Here is a 15957-nt window from a genome sequence, read left to right on the forward strand (position 1 = left end):
GGCAGGAATGCACAAAAGAGGAACTCAGGCTCCAGTCTCAAACACATCACCCAAGTCCGGAAGGTTATTTAGGAACTGTGTTTTTGAAGAATTTAAAAGAACTAGCCAAGAACAGATGTGAATGATAAAAGCCAAGAACACAGTATCTGCAGAAATGAACTGAAGAACAACATTTGAAAAAGCAAAACAACTTCATGTATTTGTTAAGAGAACCTAAGGTGGAACAGTGGGGTCAACTATCTATGTGAGTTCTACCTGAGTAGAAAAGATCCGTCCCTGGCAGGATCAAGTCTTACCAAGGAAATGAATGCAATAGCTGTGAAGTTCCCGGTATTCTAGAGATAAACCTCCCTACTAATTTCCTCTTGAACACCCACTACATATTACAATTCTTTTGTTTGTTCATGTAGTTAGCTTTTGTTTTTAAAAAAAAAAAAAACAAAAACTTTTTTTTCATTGCTTCCTCCACTGACAGGTAAGGACAAAACCTTGTTCCCCTTGTTCGCTGATGTACCCCAAGTGCGCAGCACATGGCAGGTCGAGCAGCAAGCACCCGGGAGCACACCCTGGGTAGAGAAACACACAGTTACCTTGCATTCATCAGCCGAGAGGTTGTGATAGAGCGGGCATCCTGAGATGGAGAAATGTCTCTCGTGTTTCCCTGTAAGATGTCCTGTTAAAGGAGGGAAAACTTAATTTCCAGGAAGAACATGCACACTTAGGAACTGAAATTATTCTCAACAACAAATGTTTGTAGTGTTCCATTTTATTAAATAAATGTTACCAAATTTAAGTGCTATCAAGATCACGACTTGTATCCACCATGTATTACTTTCTTCCACAGAGCAGATCTGGCAGTCTTTGAGTACACTTTGGTTTGCTTTCTGAGGCAGTCACTGTGCAGTTCTGGCTGCTTGGAACTCACTATGCAGACAAAACTGGCCTCTGCTTCCCGAGTGGGATACACTGTACACATTCCATATCAAGCGCAGTCCCTTCTTATTAGAAGTATTATCAAATCCCCAAATGACAGAGTCCTACAGCTACAACACATAACATTATAAATAGGAACACTTTCTTTTGGTGGAATTAAACCCCTTAGGTAGCTGGGCGGTGGTGTCACGCCTTTAATCCCAGCACTCAGGAGGCAGAGCCAGGCAGATCTCTGAGTGAGGGCAGCCTGGTCTACAGAGTGAGTCCAGGACAACCAGAGCTACATAGAGAAATCCTGTCTCTAAAAACAAAATAGCAAGCAAGCAAAAAAATAAACAACTTTGTTAAATTAATCCAGTTTTAAGAAATTTGAAAAAAAGTATACTATTCTTTCTACTATGCAAAACTATCCTATATTTAACTCCTTTCAAAAATCAAAATTCATTAAAAGTGAAGAAAATTGCCATTTCTTCAATATAGAAACATATTCTGATAATTCTGAATGAGATTCAACATGCTTTTTTCAAAGGATGAATATTTCAAGATTTGAACTTGTACAACTAAACTCTAAGACGGGGCAAGTAGCATTAGGCCTTCTTAATAAAAAAAAAAAAAAAACAAAAAACACTAGGATGACACAGGAAGCTTGTTCTAACTAAAGGGCAGTCTTTCTAGTCTTCCTCCCTCTTCCTGCTCTTTCTCCTTTTTTTTTTTTTTTAAACATTGCTAATGGGACTGTAACCCAGGGCCTAAGCCATGCTAGACAAGCACTCTCCTACAGAGCTACATTTCTATCCATTCTTCCAGTTTTCAGATAGATGGCTTTTTCTTTGTTTTCTTCTTTTGAGACAGGGTTTTACTGTGTGGCCTTGGCTGGCCTGGAACTCACTCTGGCCTCAAACTCACAAAGTTCTGCCTGCCTCTGGCCCCCAAGTGCTGGGATTAAAGGCCTGTACCACTACCACCTGGCTAGAATTATTATTGTTGTCATTACTAACTCATGTGTGCTGAAGAAGACAACTTTTGGAAATTGTTTAACTTCTACCTTCTTTTTGTTTGTTTATAATTTATTAAAACTTGCTATTATAAAGAACCTGAATACAGAAGAACATCACACAAGGAATAACTAGACATCTCAATGAACTTCTATATAGTTAGAATAACCATTCTGAAGCTGTGTAACTTCACATTGAGTTTTACACTTTTGTTATTAAATATATGCCCTTAACATCAAACAAAACAACAAAAATCCCACGACAGAGTTAAAAGTAGAAAATTAGTTTTATGTCCTCTTTAATGACTTAAGTGCCCATTACTTACATTCAGTTCTTCAGTTGCCCTTTCTATTTGTTCTTACATGTTATTTTGTGCCCATATGTACATTTGTTTACATGTACAGTATGTGTATAGATTCTATAATGAAAGAGAACTTGCACTTTTGTTTTTTCTTTTTTGCCTTCCACCTTGAGACAGGATCTCGTTGTGGGTGCCCTTGTGGCGGCATTCCTGGCTCTGTCAGCTTCCACCAACAATTCTACCTCTGCCTCCCATTTCAGGGTAGTAGGACACTGGGCTTATCAGAGACACTTTATAAGGTTTCCATCATTAGGCTTGCTTTTAAGGCAAGCACATTCACCCACAGAACCATCTTTCTGGACCCCTTAGGCTCGCTCTATCTACCTACCTACCTACCTACCTACCTACCTACCTACCTACCTATCGATCAACAGGGTCTCACTGTGTCAGCTTTCCGGGGATTTAAGTTTGACAATGTGAGTTCGATACCTGGAACCCACATAAAGGTGACAGAGAGAACTGCCTCCAAAAGTAAGTCCTCTGTCCTCCACACTCATGCTGTGACAAGTGCTCCCACCTCTACACACATAATAAACTTTAAAAATACAGAAAGCTGAACATTGTTTCTTTGCCATATCTCTTCCAAGAGGATTATAAAATGCCAATGATTCAAAGAGGTAGAGAGACAACACTGTTAAGGTGAGAAGATAAACCAGTAAGGCTAAACTGCAGGCCTACAAAAACCTTCACCTCCTGAGGACACGCACTGTCCTTGCGCTTGCCTCAGGCATCTGCACATATATACATCACACAATTTTTTCCAGAAGGTTCACTGCTCTTTCACAGTGAAAACATGATTTTGGAGGGTTAAAGAGACATTAGAATTTTCAAAATTAAACAGCAGGGTGGTGTGGTTGAATTTGGGAGGGGTTGGGGGAAAAGATAATCAAAATACACAGCATGAAATTCTCAAAAATAAATAAAAAACATAAAGAAATATAATCCACAGAGTAAGCTTTGAAGAATGAAACTAATCCAAGCATGAAGGAGTGGTATTTTATTTATGACATGCAGGCTGTCAGTTCTCTAGGACTGTATTTTAGTCAGGCGTGGTGGACATACCTGCAATACTTGTACTTGAGAGACTGAAACAATTTCTCTGGGGGCGGGAAAGAGGACTGTGACTCAGAAATTGAGTACTTGTTGCTCCTCTAAAGGACCCAGGTTTGGATCCCAGTACCCACAACCACCAATCAGAACTCCAGTTCTGATCCCACAACCTTTTTGACCTCCTCAGGCACCAGATACAAATGTGCTATGCATATATACAAGCTGGCAAACCACTAATAAACATACAAAAACAAACATCTTAAGTAAGTCTTAATATAAATTTGAGACCAACTTGGGCTACACAGTGATTATCAAGCCAGTCAGGGCCACATAGCAAAAACCTATCTCAAAACAAATTAAGATAAAAGGAAACAAATTACAACTTTAGAGAACCACATACTTACAGTCACATACTGCCTAATGTTGAGTAAATAACGGCCCTTTAAACATAAAAATAGCAGACCACACAGATAAGGGTTCTATAATAGAGTGGGGCTAAAAAGTTTCTATTAGTTTGTGATACTGCAGTTGTACAACTGCTCACGGATTTGTGCTCACTCTGACAGAAACAAACCTACTGTGCAGATCATAGAAAAATACAGCACACACAATTCTATAGAGCACACAATGAGTGACAATATAATATAAGCAACTATGTTATCGGTTTAGGGTATTTGTCAAATTTTTCATTGTTCTCTTATTTATTTAGAGATAGACTCACTAGACAGCCCAAACTGGCCTTGAACTCAAGCCCTTCTATCTAGGCCTCCTGAGTGCTGAAGTTAAAGGTACCTGAAACCACAATCCCCACCTCATCATTATTTCAGTGTACTCCTTCTAGTTAATAAAAAAGGTCACAGTAAAGCAGCATCCAAGTTACACTAGCAACTGTCACATACATTTCGAGTTCATCAACTCTCTAAACTGGACCACGTTCTCCTTGTGTCTGACTTATCTCAGACTGCTTTGTACAGTGGGGTGTGCCATAAATAAATGCAGACGAACATACATTCACCAGCCTAAGTGTATTGTAGGCTCTATCATCTGAGTTTGTGAAAATATATCCTTGCTTTAAATTAAGTAACATGAGGCCATTTCTTAGAGAAAACTGTTCAGTGATCAAACACCAAGTATAAAGTGCTGTGTCGCTACTGTGCAAGCCTGCTTTCACAGAGTGCATGTTTACAATCTGAAGGCTGTGGCCACTTTGTTAAGTCTACTGGTATCAACTTCCCAAATGCTTCTAAATCATTAGCATCTTTAACAAAGCATTTTAGAAAGTATTTACCTTTAAAACAATAAACAACTAGCTGGACATGATAGCACGTGGGAGGCGAGGCAGGCAGATCTCTGCAAGTTCGAGGCCAGCTTGGTCTACAAAGCAAGTCCAGGACACCCTGTCTCGAAACACAAAACAAAACAAAACGACCACAATGCTGTTGGCACACTTTATAGACCACAGTATAAGCATAAAGGTAAGTTTTATATGCCCTGTAAACCAAAAAAAAAAAAAAAAAAAAATTATACTGAAAGACACCTTATCTATCAATCAGGACCTTCCAACTTCAGACAAAAGTTCCCGCTTAACAACTGCATCTCCGCTCACTCAAGCAGCACAAATAAGCTTGAAGTCACTGTAAGAATCTCTAAAGTGATTCACTCACTCTTAGGGAAACAACATAGTTATCAGAAGAGTTTATCCTACTTATACTAACTAACTACACAAAACCATAAGAATTTGACAAACTCCTGGTCAAAAAAGGCCAGGTCTCACACAAACTCTCTTGGATTTACAGCCTCTTAAGAACTGTTTTCTTTAGTGGCATGGCCATTCTTCCAATATTAGGCACTATCTTATACTGTATCAGTACTTATGAGCATCAACCATGTGCCACATGATGAGGCATTTCAAGAGAACTTGTTTTCCTGTGTTTGCTTCTGCTGAGGGAAGGTGGGAATTTTTCACGGTGAAAAGCATGTTGAATACAGTGAATGGTTCATCTTGTTACATCTCCCTGCAACTAGGTCTGTTATTATTCACAGACAATAGGCCAAGAATAGTTCTTACTCATGCTTGCTGAGTTCCCGACCACTAAAGGGTCCACAGCAGTCAGGAAGCTGGGGCACTTACCTAGAGAGTTGCAGCCTGGCGTGGGACACTTCATATTGAAATTGTAGCTCTCATGAAATCGACGGCGCTTGGGCCGGTGAGAGAGATCACTGCCTGAGTCCTTCAGAGACATGTCCTTGGCAATGCTCTCATCATGAGACGCGTTGGGGCTGGAGATGTCTATGTCAGACTCAGAAGAAGGTGCGTTTCCAGTTGGAGTTCGAGGTGGTGACTCATCATGATCAGCTGTAGTTTTTGTTTCTACAGAAAAAGAAATTGGTGGGTTCCTTTATTTTCAGATTGCCTAGATAGAAGAGTTTATGGACTTTGCAGTTCTCTTTCTACAATTGTCTTTTTTACTTTTTTAAAGACAAGGAGTCACGTAGCCCAAGCTCTCTAGATAGCTAAGAACGACCTCCTCTACCTGCCTCCACTTCCCTAGTCTGAGCTTATGCCTGGTTTTACGCAGCTAGGTAACAAAATCTGGGGCTCACACAGGCTACACCAGCAGTCTACAAATGAGCTACATCTACAGTCTTCTCAGACCTAACCAGTAATTTTTAGCTACTTATCTGCTATAAGACAATGCAACCATCACTTTGGTATAACTTTGAAGTCTGACTGAATAAAAATCTGGGGTTCACCTACTCCATGTTACTTCTCCACGGTTCTCCTAAGCTCTTAATGTGAGTAATCAAAATCAAAATATAAACAAAGTCTTTGAAAAACTACCAAAAGGACCCGAGTATGATAAACTGTGTTTTCTGCCATTCCAAGTGTTGTTTAGTAGTGAAACTTAAAATTATGCCAAAAAAATTCACCAAAATGTATTTATTCCTTATTGAAAAAAACAAGTTAATAAATAATCAACCTGTTTTCCTGAAGACACACAAGACAGAAAATAAATGAGCTGGGTGTGGTGGTAGCCTCCTTTAATCCCAGCACTCAGGAGGCAGAGGTGGGTGTTCTCCAGTTCAGGCCAGCCTGAACTATAGAGCAAGGCTACAGACAGAGGCCCTGTCTCAAAACCAACACCCACTTTAAAAAAAGAAAAAAGAAAGAGAGAGAGAGAAAGAAGAAAGAAGAAAGAAAGAGAGAAAGAGAGAAACGGATTTAAAATTTTTTTCTTAAGGGCTAAGAGCCACCTCTGTATGTGTCTTGTCAACATGCCTGCTACCTGAAGTCTCTGCTTCAGGAGTCTCACGGTCCTGAAATGCACCTTTTCTTTTCTTTTCTTATTTAAAAAAAAAAAAAAAAAAAAGGCAGGTTCTCACTATGTGTCCCTGGCTGGCTCGGAATTCTCTATGTAAGGCAGGTGGGCCCTAAACACATAGGGATCTGCCTGCCTCTACCTCCCAAATGCTTGGATTAAAGATATTTAGCAGCAGAATTTTTTCTTTTTAAGATTTTATTTTTAATTATGTGAATGCAGGTATACTGTGGGTGGGTGTTGGCAGAGGCCAGAAGAGGCTGTCAGGTCTGGAGCTGGAGTTACAGGTGGCTGTGAGCCAGCGGGCGTCTGCTGGGGACTTCACTCGGGTCCTCGACAAGATGAGGCAGTGCGTGTGCTGGGCATGGCGGCGTACGCCTTTAACCCCACCATTTGGGAGGCAGAGGCATCCGATTTGTAAATGCACGGCCCGCCTGGTCTACACAATGAATTGAATTCCAGGGCAGCTAGGAATACAGAGAGAAACCCTGCTCCCTTACCCCTGGGGTACGGGGGGGGGGGGGGGGGAGAGCAGTGCATGCTCTTAACTAAGACATCTCTCCAGCCCCAGAAACCGCACGTTCTTAAAGTCTAAAAACCAGATGCCTGCAGGGTTGGACACAGTAAATCATTTCACTGTCTATCCAGAGGTGACAACTACTATTCAACTCCAGTCAAAAATTACTATGTGAGTAAATGGCCATCCAGTATTTCCACATCTGTCCTGTTTTAAAACTTAACTACTGGGAAGTTAGTGGAACACGCCTTTAATCCCAGCACCCGAGGCAGAAACAGGTGGATCTCTGTGAGTTTCAGGCCAGCCTAGTCTGAAGAATGAGTCCAGGATAGCCAGGGCTCTGTTACACAGAGAAACCCTGTCTCAAAAAAACAAAACAAAACAAATTAACTACTGATATATGAATTGAAAGCCAGCCGGATACAGATGGTGAGTCCCAGGCTAGCCAGAGCTATGTAGAGAGCCTGTTACCAAAAAACCCAAAACAACAACAACAAAACACAACCAAAAAATGAAGTTCTGGGACTGAAGAGATGGTTCCTTGTTTAAGAACACTGGCTATTCTTACAGAGGACCAGAGTTTGATTACTAGTACCCAAATAGCAGCTCACAATTTTAACTTCTGTTCCAGGAGATCTTATACCCTCTCCTGGCCTCCATGTGTACCAGGAACAAATGTAGTTCACAGACTTAAATGTACACCAGATACCAATACACATAAAATAAATAAAAACTTAAAACTTAGTGCAGCTTTTTATATGAAAATCTTTGTATTTCTAAGTATTACCAAGAAAGTTAAAAACAACAACTGAAACTGCACAGACCATTTGAAACCAATCATGTTGCCTGACTGAAGAATCTCAGTAGCTTCTAAGAACTACTCTAACGCTTTTTGCTCTAGGCTCTTGAAGCACTGGGTCACAAACCTCAATAACGTAACACTGCCTACTACTAAAGGTCACGCCTAGCCAGCAGTCTGGAGGTGAAGTGGACTAGCCATCATGGCTCTAATTAAATCTGGGTCAAACATTCTTCATGTGAAGGTTCAGAAGGTTCTGCTTCCTTCTTTTATTACATATCCAATCTAACACACTCCAGCTTCTTGGACCCTAACACTCTAGCAACCAAAATATACTGTGCAAGACAGTAAGAAACCAGATAAGTAGAGCACTCTGGAGGCTGAAGCAAGAAGATCACAAGTTTGAGGCTACATTCTGAGAGCCCTGTTTGAAAACCTACAAGCAACACACAAAACCAAACCAACCAAACAAAAAAGTATCACGTGACTAGTGTTTGCTTACCTAAACTCTTGACAATCTCTCTGCAGTGCCAAAGCCTCCCGTAAAAGAAAGTGAACAGAACCTCTGTACGGTACCCGTCACACAGGCCTACTTACCTCTATCTGAAAAATCAACCACCTGTTCCGTTTCAGAGCCAGAAGAGCGAGTCTGCCGGAGAGGGTACTTTTTTGGAGTCACTGGGGTGGGCTGCTGCTGACTACGGGTCACTCTTCTAGTAGAATAGGCAGGTTCCTCAGTGCCGAAAGATGGCAAATTTCGAACAGGGCTGGAATCTGACCCCAGTTTTAGAAGGTCATAAAATAAAGAAGAAAATCTATTTTATTCTCATCCACAAGATTAATCAGAACGAAGTTCCTTCTCTTCACAAGACCTTAGAATACACTGATCTCCCTAATTAATATATGACAAAGGAGCTCATGCTGTTATGATACCATAGCAGCAGGGCAGGCTCTGTAGTGAAGGCTGAGCGCCCTTAGATTCCACTCTACCATAGCAACCATTTGTGGAATCTTGGGGAAGTTAATGTCTCCAAGCTTGCTTCTTCACCCCAAGAAAAATACTCACTCACCTTAGCTTGGGAAAAAAAGAAAAAAGAAAAACACTGGTAGTATATTCCTCAAGCTTACTATGAAAAGGTTTTTTGGTGTTCCTAGACACGGTTTCTCTGTGTAGCCTTGGCTGTCCTAGAACTTACTCTATAGACCAGGCTGGCCTCACACTCAGAGATCCATCTGCCTCTGTCTCTAGTGCTGGAACTAAAGGTGTGTACCAGCACTGCCCAGCAGGAGAAAAGTTCTTCCCCAGTACTAACTACACTGCCTGTTTCACCCCTTGCTATAACCCATCATATACAGATGTCTTAAAACTGCAAAATAGTACATAAATACTGGCTATCCTTGTACCTTCTGTGAAGTCATAATGAATTCTAAAAGGTCAAACATTTTTAAGACAGACCTAGTGATACAAGTTCTCCTACTACTTGGGAGTCTGAGACAGGAGGATAGTAACTTCCAGGCCAGCCTGATCTACCTACTTTGTCTGTCTCAAAACAAACAAATAAAACAAATTTTTAAGGTTTCTTTTTTAAGCTTTATTTTTATGTGTATGAGCAGAGAAAGGCATTAGGTCCTCTGAAACTGGAGTTACCAATGGTGTGAGCCACCATGTGTGTGCTAAGAGTCAAACTCAGGCACTCCGCAAAAGCAACTAAGTGCTCTTGAACTGCTGGGCCATAGCTCCTGCCCTTAAGTTCTTCCCATTGAGAAACCTACTCTGTAACCTTCATAGACCTTTCATATCTCTAACCTGATGCCTCTTAAAGAAAATAAACTAAAAGCTGAAACTGAAGAGTATTTTAAATAACAGTGTCCTATGACAATGTGTAAGTTGAAGCTCTCAGGCTGTCAGAACAGGTAAGTTAGTACCGGGCCAGGTCCCCAGGTCTCTATACTTTCGGGGGCTCTTTTCACAAGGCTGTCTATTCTTCACACTAGGGAGTGAGGCCTTACCTGGTGACCTATGCTCAAGAGTTGTGCAGCTCCGTGGCCATGAAATAAAATAACTACAGAAACCCCCAAGCTCATATGTCTAGCCGTTTTAAATATGCGTCATCTTTAGGGCATAGTTAATTAGAGTGTCTAAGAACCATTGTGACTCTTTACATATATAACTTCTTTTGCCTAAAACAGTTTTCAAACCTTTAAATCTGTAACATCCTACTAGACTCCTACCACCCTGTTCTAGGAGGCCTTCCCACAACGATGTGGCTGTCTCACCTCTAGGCTTCCATAGATTCTTTAGAAATCACTTTATTTGTGTGTGTACATGCATATATATCCATCAAGCTGTATTTACATATAAACATCTATCTATATAAATATGTATTCTCTTTTTGTTTGTTTGTTTTGTTTTGTTGCGAGTTGTTAAGTCTCATTCAATATGTAGCTCTGGCCAGCCCTGAACTCTCCATGTACTTAGGCTGGCCTTGAATTGAGAGATCTGCATGCCTCAAGTGCTAGGGCTAATGGTGTGCACCCCCCCCCCGACCCCTATTATAATTTACCCTATCACTGCAGACTGATAATCACCTTTGTGTATTAGCTGAAGCCTTTCTTCCACACTGAACAGAACTATGAGGGGCAAAAGGTTACCCTCTAACTAAGCCCAAGTGACAAAGAACACTAGAGAGACTCCCCCCCCCACTCCCCGCTACCAAAGCAAAATTCTGGGTATTTATTAAGTTATATCTATCAAACTGTGACTGCATTCTAAAATCAAACATGCTTTTACAAGCTTTAAGCCACACTAACACATTCAATAGGCATTTTAAGCACTTAAGCCATTGAATTTATAAAGCGGTGGGATAACACTACCATTTTATGATGACTGACAGCACCACAGAGTTGTAAAAAAAATACTCAGGGCACCTCTGTCTCACACGTACGTAAGCCCCAGCCTATAAACAGAGCATGGTACCTGACAGAAACCATTCTGAAGACAGGGTATTTCTGCATCTGCCTTACACTCCGACACATTCTAGAATCTACACCAGAGGTTCTCAACCTGTGGGTCATAATCCCTTTAAGGGTGAGGTGTCAAATGACCTTTTCATAAGGGTCACAATCAGATAGCCTGATTTACAAATATTTATCAAATATTTACATTATGATTTATAACACTAGTTATGAATTACAGTTATGAAGTAGCAACAAAAATAATGTTATGGTTGGGGGTCACCACAACATGAACTGTTATCAAACAGACACAGCCTTAGGGAGAATGAGAACCACTGATCTACACCAAGCCAAAGGACCATTTTCTTTATGAGTTAGCACAATGACACCAATCTGTACTGATCTGTCCACTGTGAGGAACAGTTAGGAAAAAAAAGAAGACTTTTACCTTGAGAACTCTGGCTTAGCCTGGCTGAAGAGCGGGTGACTCGGGCAGATCGGCGCGATGTGCCATCGCTCTCTGAACTGTCTGTGTGCTCGAGATCTGTAGAAAAATCGGAATCTTCGGTTCCATCTGAACTACTGCCTGCATTTCTCTGTAATACCATAGATCCAGACATTAGCACGAAAGCATTTACTGTGGGTTTCTATTAGCACTGGAAGTAAAATGAACCAGATGCTGAAGTACCAAGTTCCAACACAAGAAAAGAACTCTGCCACAGGCACTTCCTCTCCCTGCTGCTCAGAGGGAGCCCTTCATTTCAGATATTTTAGTGGAACAACCTACAACTAAGACACCTGTATTAAACAAACTTGAAAGAGAAGCAATTCTTACTGTATTATCATTAACTTTGAGACAATTCAGAGTTACAACTTTCATAAAAGATAAGCATAAATTGGAAATAAAAGCACCCAACCCAACAACAAAACACTCAAATCAAAATAGTCTGGCTAGCATAACCATGTCAGAAAAGAAAAGAAGAAAAGGGAGAGAGAGAAAGAGAGAGTGAAAGAGAGCATGCAAGCAGAGATGGCGAGATGACCCAGTGGCTAAGAGAACACTGCTCTGGCAGAGGACCTAAATTCAATTTCCAGCACCCACATGGTGGCTCACAACTGCCTATAACTCCAGCTCTAGGGGGAGCCAATGCCTCCTCAGGCACCTGTACTCATACATACTTACACATAATTAAAAATAATATATCTAAGTATTTTATAAAAACAAGAAAAAGTCCAAGGTAGCATACAAAATGTTAAGGCTAGGTCCCATTTAATTTCAGGGTAAATTTTATTCAAACTCCAGATCAACAAAAATCACATTAGCTGGTAGGTAGAAAGATCTCTGTGAGTTCCAGGCCAGCCTGGTCTACATGAGTTTTCACAACAGCCAAAGCTACATAGACAGACCCTGACTCAAAAACAAAATATGGTCTTATGGTTGAAGAGATGGTTCAGTGGTTAAGAGCACTTGCTGCTCTTGCAGAGATCCCGAGTTCAATTCCCAGCAACCACATGGTGGCTCATAACTCCCTGGAACTCCAGTTCTAGGTGACCCAAAAATCTCTTCAGGCATCTATGGGCACCTAGCTAAAAAGTGGTTAAATCAATACACATGCATATATACACAAATACATTATACATGCAAAAATTTAAAACAAACATGTTATAGTCTAGAACTCTAATCCAAAAATAATTTAACCAGAAAAAGATACAAATTATTTTCTTAGCCATCTGTCCTTGAAGTTTCTCCACATGGATGTTAAGTGCTGGGAAAGGAATTTATACTAAAGACTCATAAGTATTCAAAACCAGGTTTTAAAAAAGTTAGATTTATTTTATTCTATATGTATGAACGTTTTGCCTGCATGTCTATTTCTCACATAGATGCCCTCAGCGGTCAAGGGAGGTTATCAAATCACCTGGAACTGGAGTCACAAATGGTTGTGAGCCAAGATGTGGGTGCCTCCAACTCTGCAGGAGCAACAAGTGCTCTAAACTGTTGAGCTACCTCTCCAGCCCGATATGCCAGGTTTTAGCAAAGTCACATCACATCCTAGTCATAACAGCCTCCTGAGCAGTCATTAGCCATGAAGATTACTTTTATCAATTAAGCATTTACACTATGCCCCTTTCTAAGCCAAAAATAGAACAGCATTTGCTGAAACTTAAGCATGTCCCCAAACTGAAGTCCTAATATTTTTGGCAGGGGCGGGAAGTGGGATGCAGTAGGGACCGAACTCAGGGTTTCAAGGTACTATCTACACACCACAGCTCCAGGTCCCAATTCTTTATTCCAAGAATAAAATGCCTGGGGCCAAATATGCTTGGAGTTAATAATTCTTTAATTCTTGAAAAGAATACATATATCCTGCAAATAACACCTCATACCAAACACATTAATATTTCTATAGAAAATAGAAATTTAGTGTAACATTAAATGAGACATTAAAAAAAATAGCCTAAGGGGCTGGAGAGATGGCTCAGCAGTTAAGAGCACTGGCTGCCCTTCCAGAGGTCCTGAGTTCAATTCCCAGCACCCACATGGTGGCTCCCAACCATCTATAATGAGATCTAGTACCCTCTTCTGGCATGCAGGCAGAACATTGTATATATAATAAATAAGTAAGTCTTCAAAAAAATAGCCTAAGGATACTTTAGAACAGATTTGCCAACAAACAAGTTAGTAACATATTTACATTTGGGGTCTTGTTTTTGAGACAGGATTTTGCTATGTAGCTCAGGCTGGCCTGTAATTTACTATATAGCCTAGGCTAGCCTTGAGCGCCTCCTAGGTGATCCTCCTGCCTCAGCCTCCAGAGTGCTAGGTGTGTACCATTATATCCAGCAAGAGCTTACATTTTCATCTTTTTTTTTTTCTTTCTTCCTTTTTGAGACAGAACCTCTCAGTATAGTAGAGCAGGTACCTCAAGCTACAGAGATCCACTTCCCAAGTGCTGGAATTAAAGGCTTGTACAATAACATCCTGTAAGAATTTACATTTTCCAGGACTCTGATTATTTGGAAACTGCTATACCGAGACAGGACCTATTCCAACATACCAGTACATCTCTTGCATTTGGTATGCCTGGATATAAATATTACCTGTCAACTCTGATTACTGTAAGAGACATTAATATAAATATTTAACTTGAAAAACCTTCATGATGAATGATTTCTGCAAAAATATGAATACCCACCGTCCATCCATTAAAACATTTCATTCAAAACCTGACCACAAGTAAGTAAGTCACAGAGCATCACTCAAAGGTCACCTCATCCAATAACCTGGATGGGAATTCATGACCTAGCAATCTTCCCGGTTTAAGTCTGAAAATTGGCTCTTCACCTGTTTATTTCCCGAGCCCACCACTTCCTTACAGTGGACACAGTTTCAAGCAGAGGTTTTACTGCAGCCTTCTTTGTCTGTGTTCTCCACTCAACTGTGATAACCCTTTAAAGCAGTGATCACACATAATTTTCAAATCCCTAGAAACTAGCATGTAGCAATAGGTCACTAAATATTTGTTCAACTGTATTACATTTGCCTGATTAGTGTCTTAGACCCAGTTTAGCTGTCCTCCGTATATTCAGTTTTAACATGTAAAGAGCAGGGTCCCGGATGAGGAGATGGTTTATCCAGGCAGAGCAAAGCATAAACGCCTTGGTACAAATCCCCAGCATGCATTTAAAACAACAAAACAAAACTACTCGATCCTGGAACCCTAGCGCTGGAAAGACAAGACAGGTGGATCCAGAGAGCTTGCTGGTCAGATAACACAGGTTCTGGTTCAGTGAGGCCCTCCTGGCAGTAAGGAAAAAGCAATAGAGGAAGACGTCCTGCTCAAGCCTTGTCAGTCACCCGTGCCCACACGTTCAAGGATCATAGCTTTCCTATTTCTAGATTGAAAAGACTTCTATTCCCAGAAGTTTTGTGTTTTTTCCAAAATGCATTTTCCAGGCAATGTCAAACTGAACAAGTAAGTGGAAGACATTGTCTGAGATGCAACAGGCCTGCGAGCTATCCCTTGGGAGTGGGCGCTGGTTTCTCTATCACCCATTCTTCAGCTTTGTTATACCTCCCACCTGGAACGGAAAGTGGTCTCCCCCAACTCGCCTCTGCACCTATCGCCGTCTCTATCCGGAAGGGCGGGGCGGTGGGCGACCCAATCCAGGCCTTGCTAAGCCGCACCCGCCACAAGGAGATACGGAGAAGCTGGGCCAATGAAGCGAAGGGAGAGCATTCTCCACAACCAGTCGCCGAGCACCAGGACCAGACCCAGACACCGCCCACGCACGCGGGGAGGTGACCGTTGGGCCCAAATAGGCGGCGTCACCACCCAATCAATATGCTTTAAGACGTTTCAGCGGCCAATTAACAAGAAGAACGCCTCCGATCCAGGCAAGCAGAGGGCGGGAATAGTTACAGGCATAGGCCGAGGCCAGGGTAGGGCCCGCATTTTTCTGCCTGGTACCAAGAGGAGACAGGATGGCTAGGCTAGGTTCGGGGGAGCGGGAAGTTGGAACCCAACCACTGCGAGGCATGGCAAACTGCGTCACGTTGCTCAATCGACTCTCCTTAGAAACCCGCCATCCCTTCTCTGCCAGTTCTCACCTTCCTTCGCGGCATTGCCGGCGGCTGCAGCCCGACGGTTCCGACTCGGGCGGCGGCAGCAGCAGCAGCAGGAACGGTGGCTCCGGAGGGCTCCGTGGCGGCCTCTGTAGCAGTCCCAAACCCTGCGGACGATCCCAAGTGCCTCCTGCCTCTAAGCGTCTAGAGGCTTCTGCGCAGGCGCCGCGGGCTGAAGCGCTCTTTCCTTCACTTCCGGCTGAGGCTCGCGTCACCGGAAGTGTAGGCCAGAGAGCACACTGGGAGGCTCGCAGCTTTCAGTGAGGCTGGTGAGCGCCATTTTGGAGTTGGGCAGAAAGCCACGCCAATTGTGAAACCTTGGAACAGCTAGTTCTAGTTAGGCGTGTGGCATCGTTTGTCGAACTAGGTAGCCATGATTGTTTAGGGCAGAAGTCTGACA

The 15957-nt window shown here is 41.9% G+C and overlaps 1 protein-coding gene across 3 annotated transcripts in view; it reads right to left on the bottom strand.

The window, feature by feature from the left end:
* Kat7 (lysine acetyltransferase 7) overlaps positions 1-15745 on the bottom strand; it is a 34321-nt gene extending 18576 nt beyond the window's left edge. For 2 of the 3 annotated variants that reach the window (XM_055620059.1, XM_055620058.1), the window contains exons 1-5: positions 15543-15745; positions 11379-11526; positions 8573-8749; positions 5471-5710; positions 591-673 (exon numbers count right to left, since the gene is read on the bottom strand). In XM_055620059.1, coding sequence (XP_055476034.1) covers positions 591-673; positions 5471-5710; positions 8573-8749; positions 11379-11526; positions 15543-15557 — 663 coding nt within the window. In that variant the 5' untranslated portion in view covers positions 15558-15745. The remainder of the gene's footprint in view (positions 1-590; positions 674-5470; positions 5711-8572; positions 8750-11378; positions 11527-15542) is intronic. The other variant, XM_055620060.1, reaches the window with a different exon arrangement.
* Between the last annotated feature and the right edge of the window lie 212 nt (positions 15746-15957).

Source organism: Psammomys obesus, unplaced genomic scaffold (assembly GCF_907164565.1).
Source record: "Psammomys obesus unplaced genomic scaffold, mPsaObe1.curated_primary_1811, whole genome shotgun sequence".
Lineage (NCBI taxonomy): Eukaryota > Metazoa > Chordata > Mammalia > Rodentia > Muridae > Psammomys > Psammomys obesus.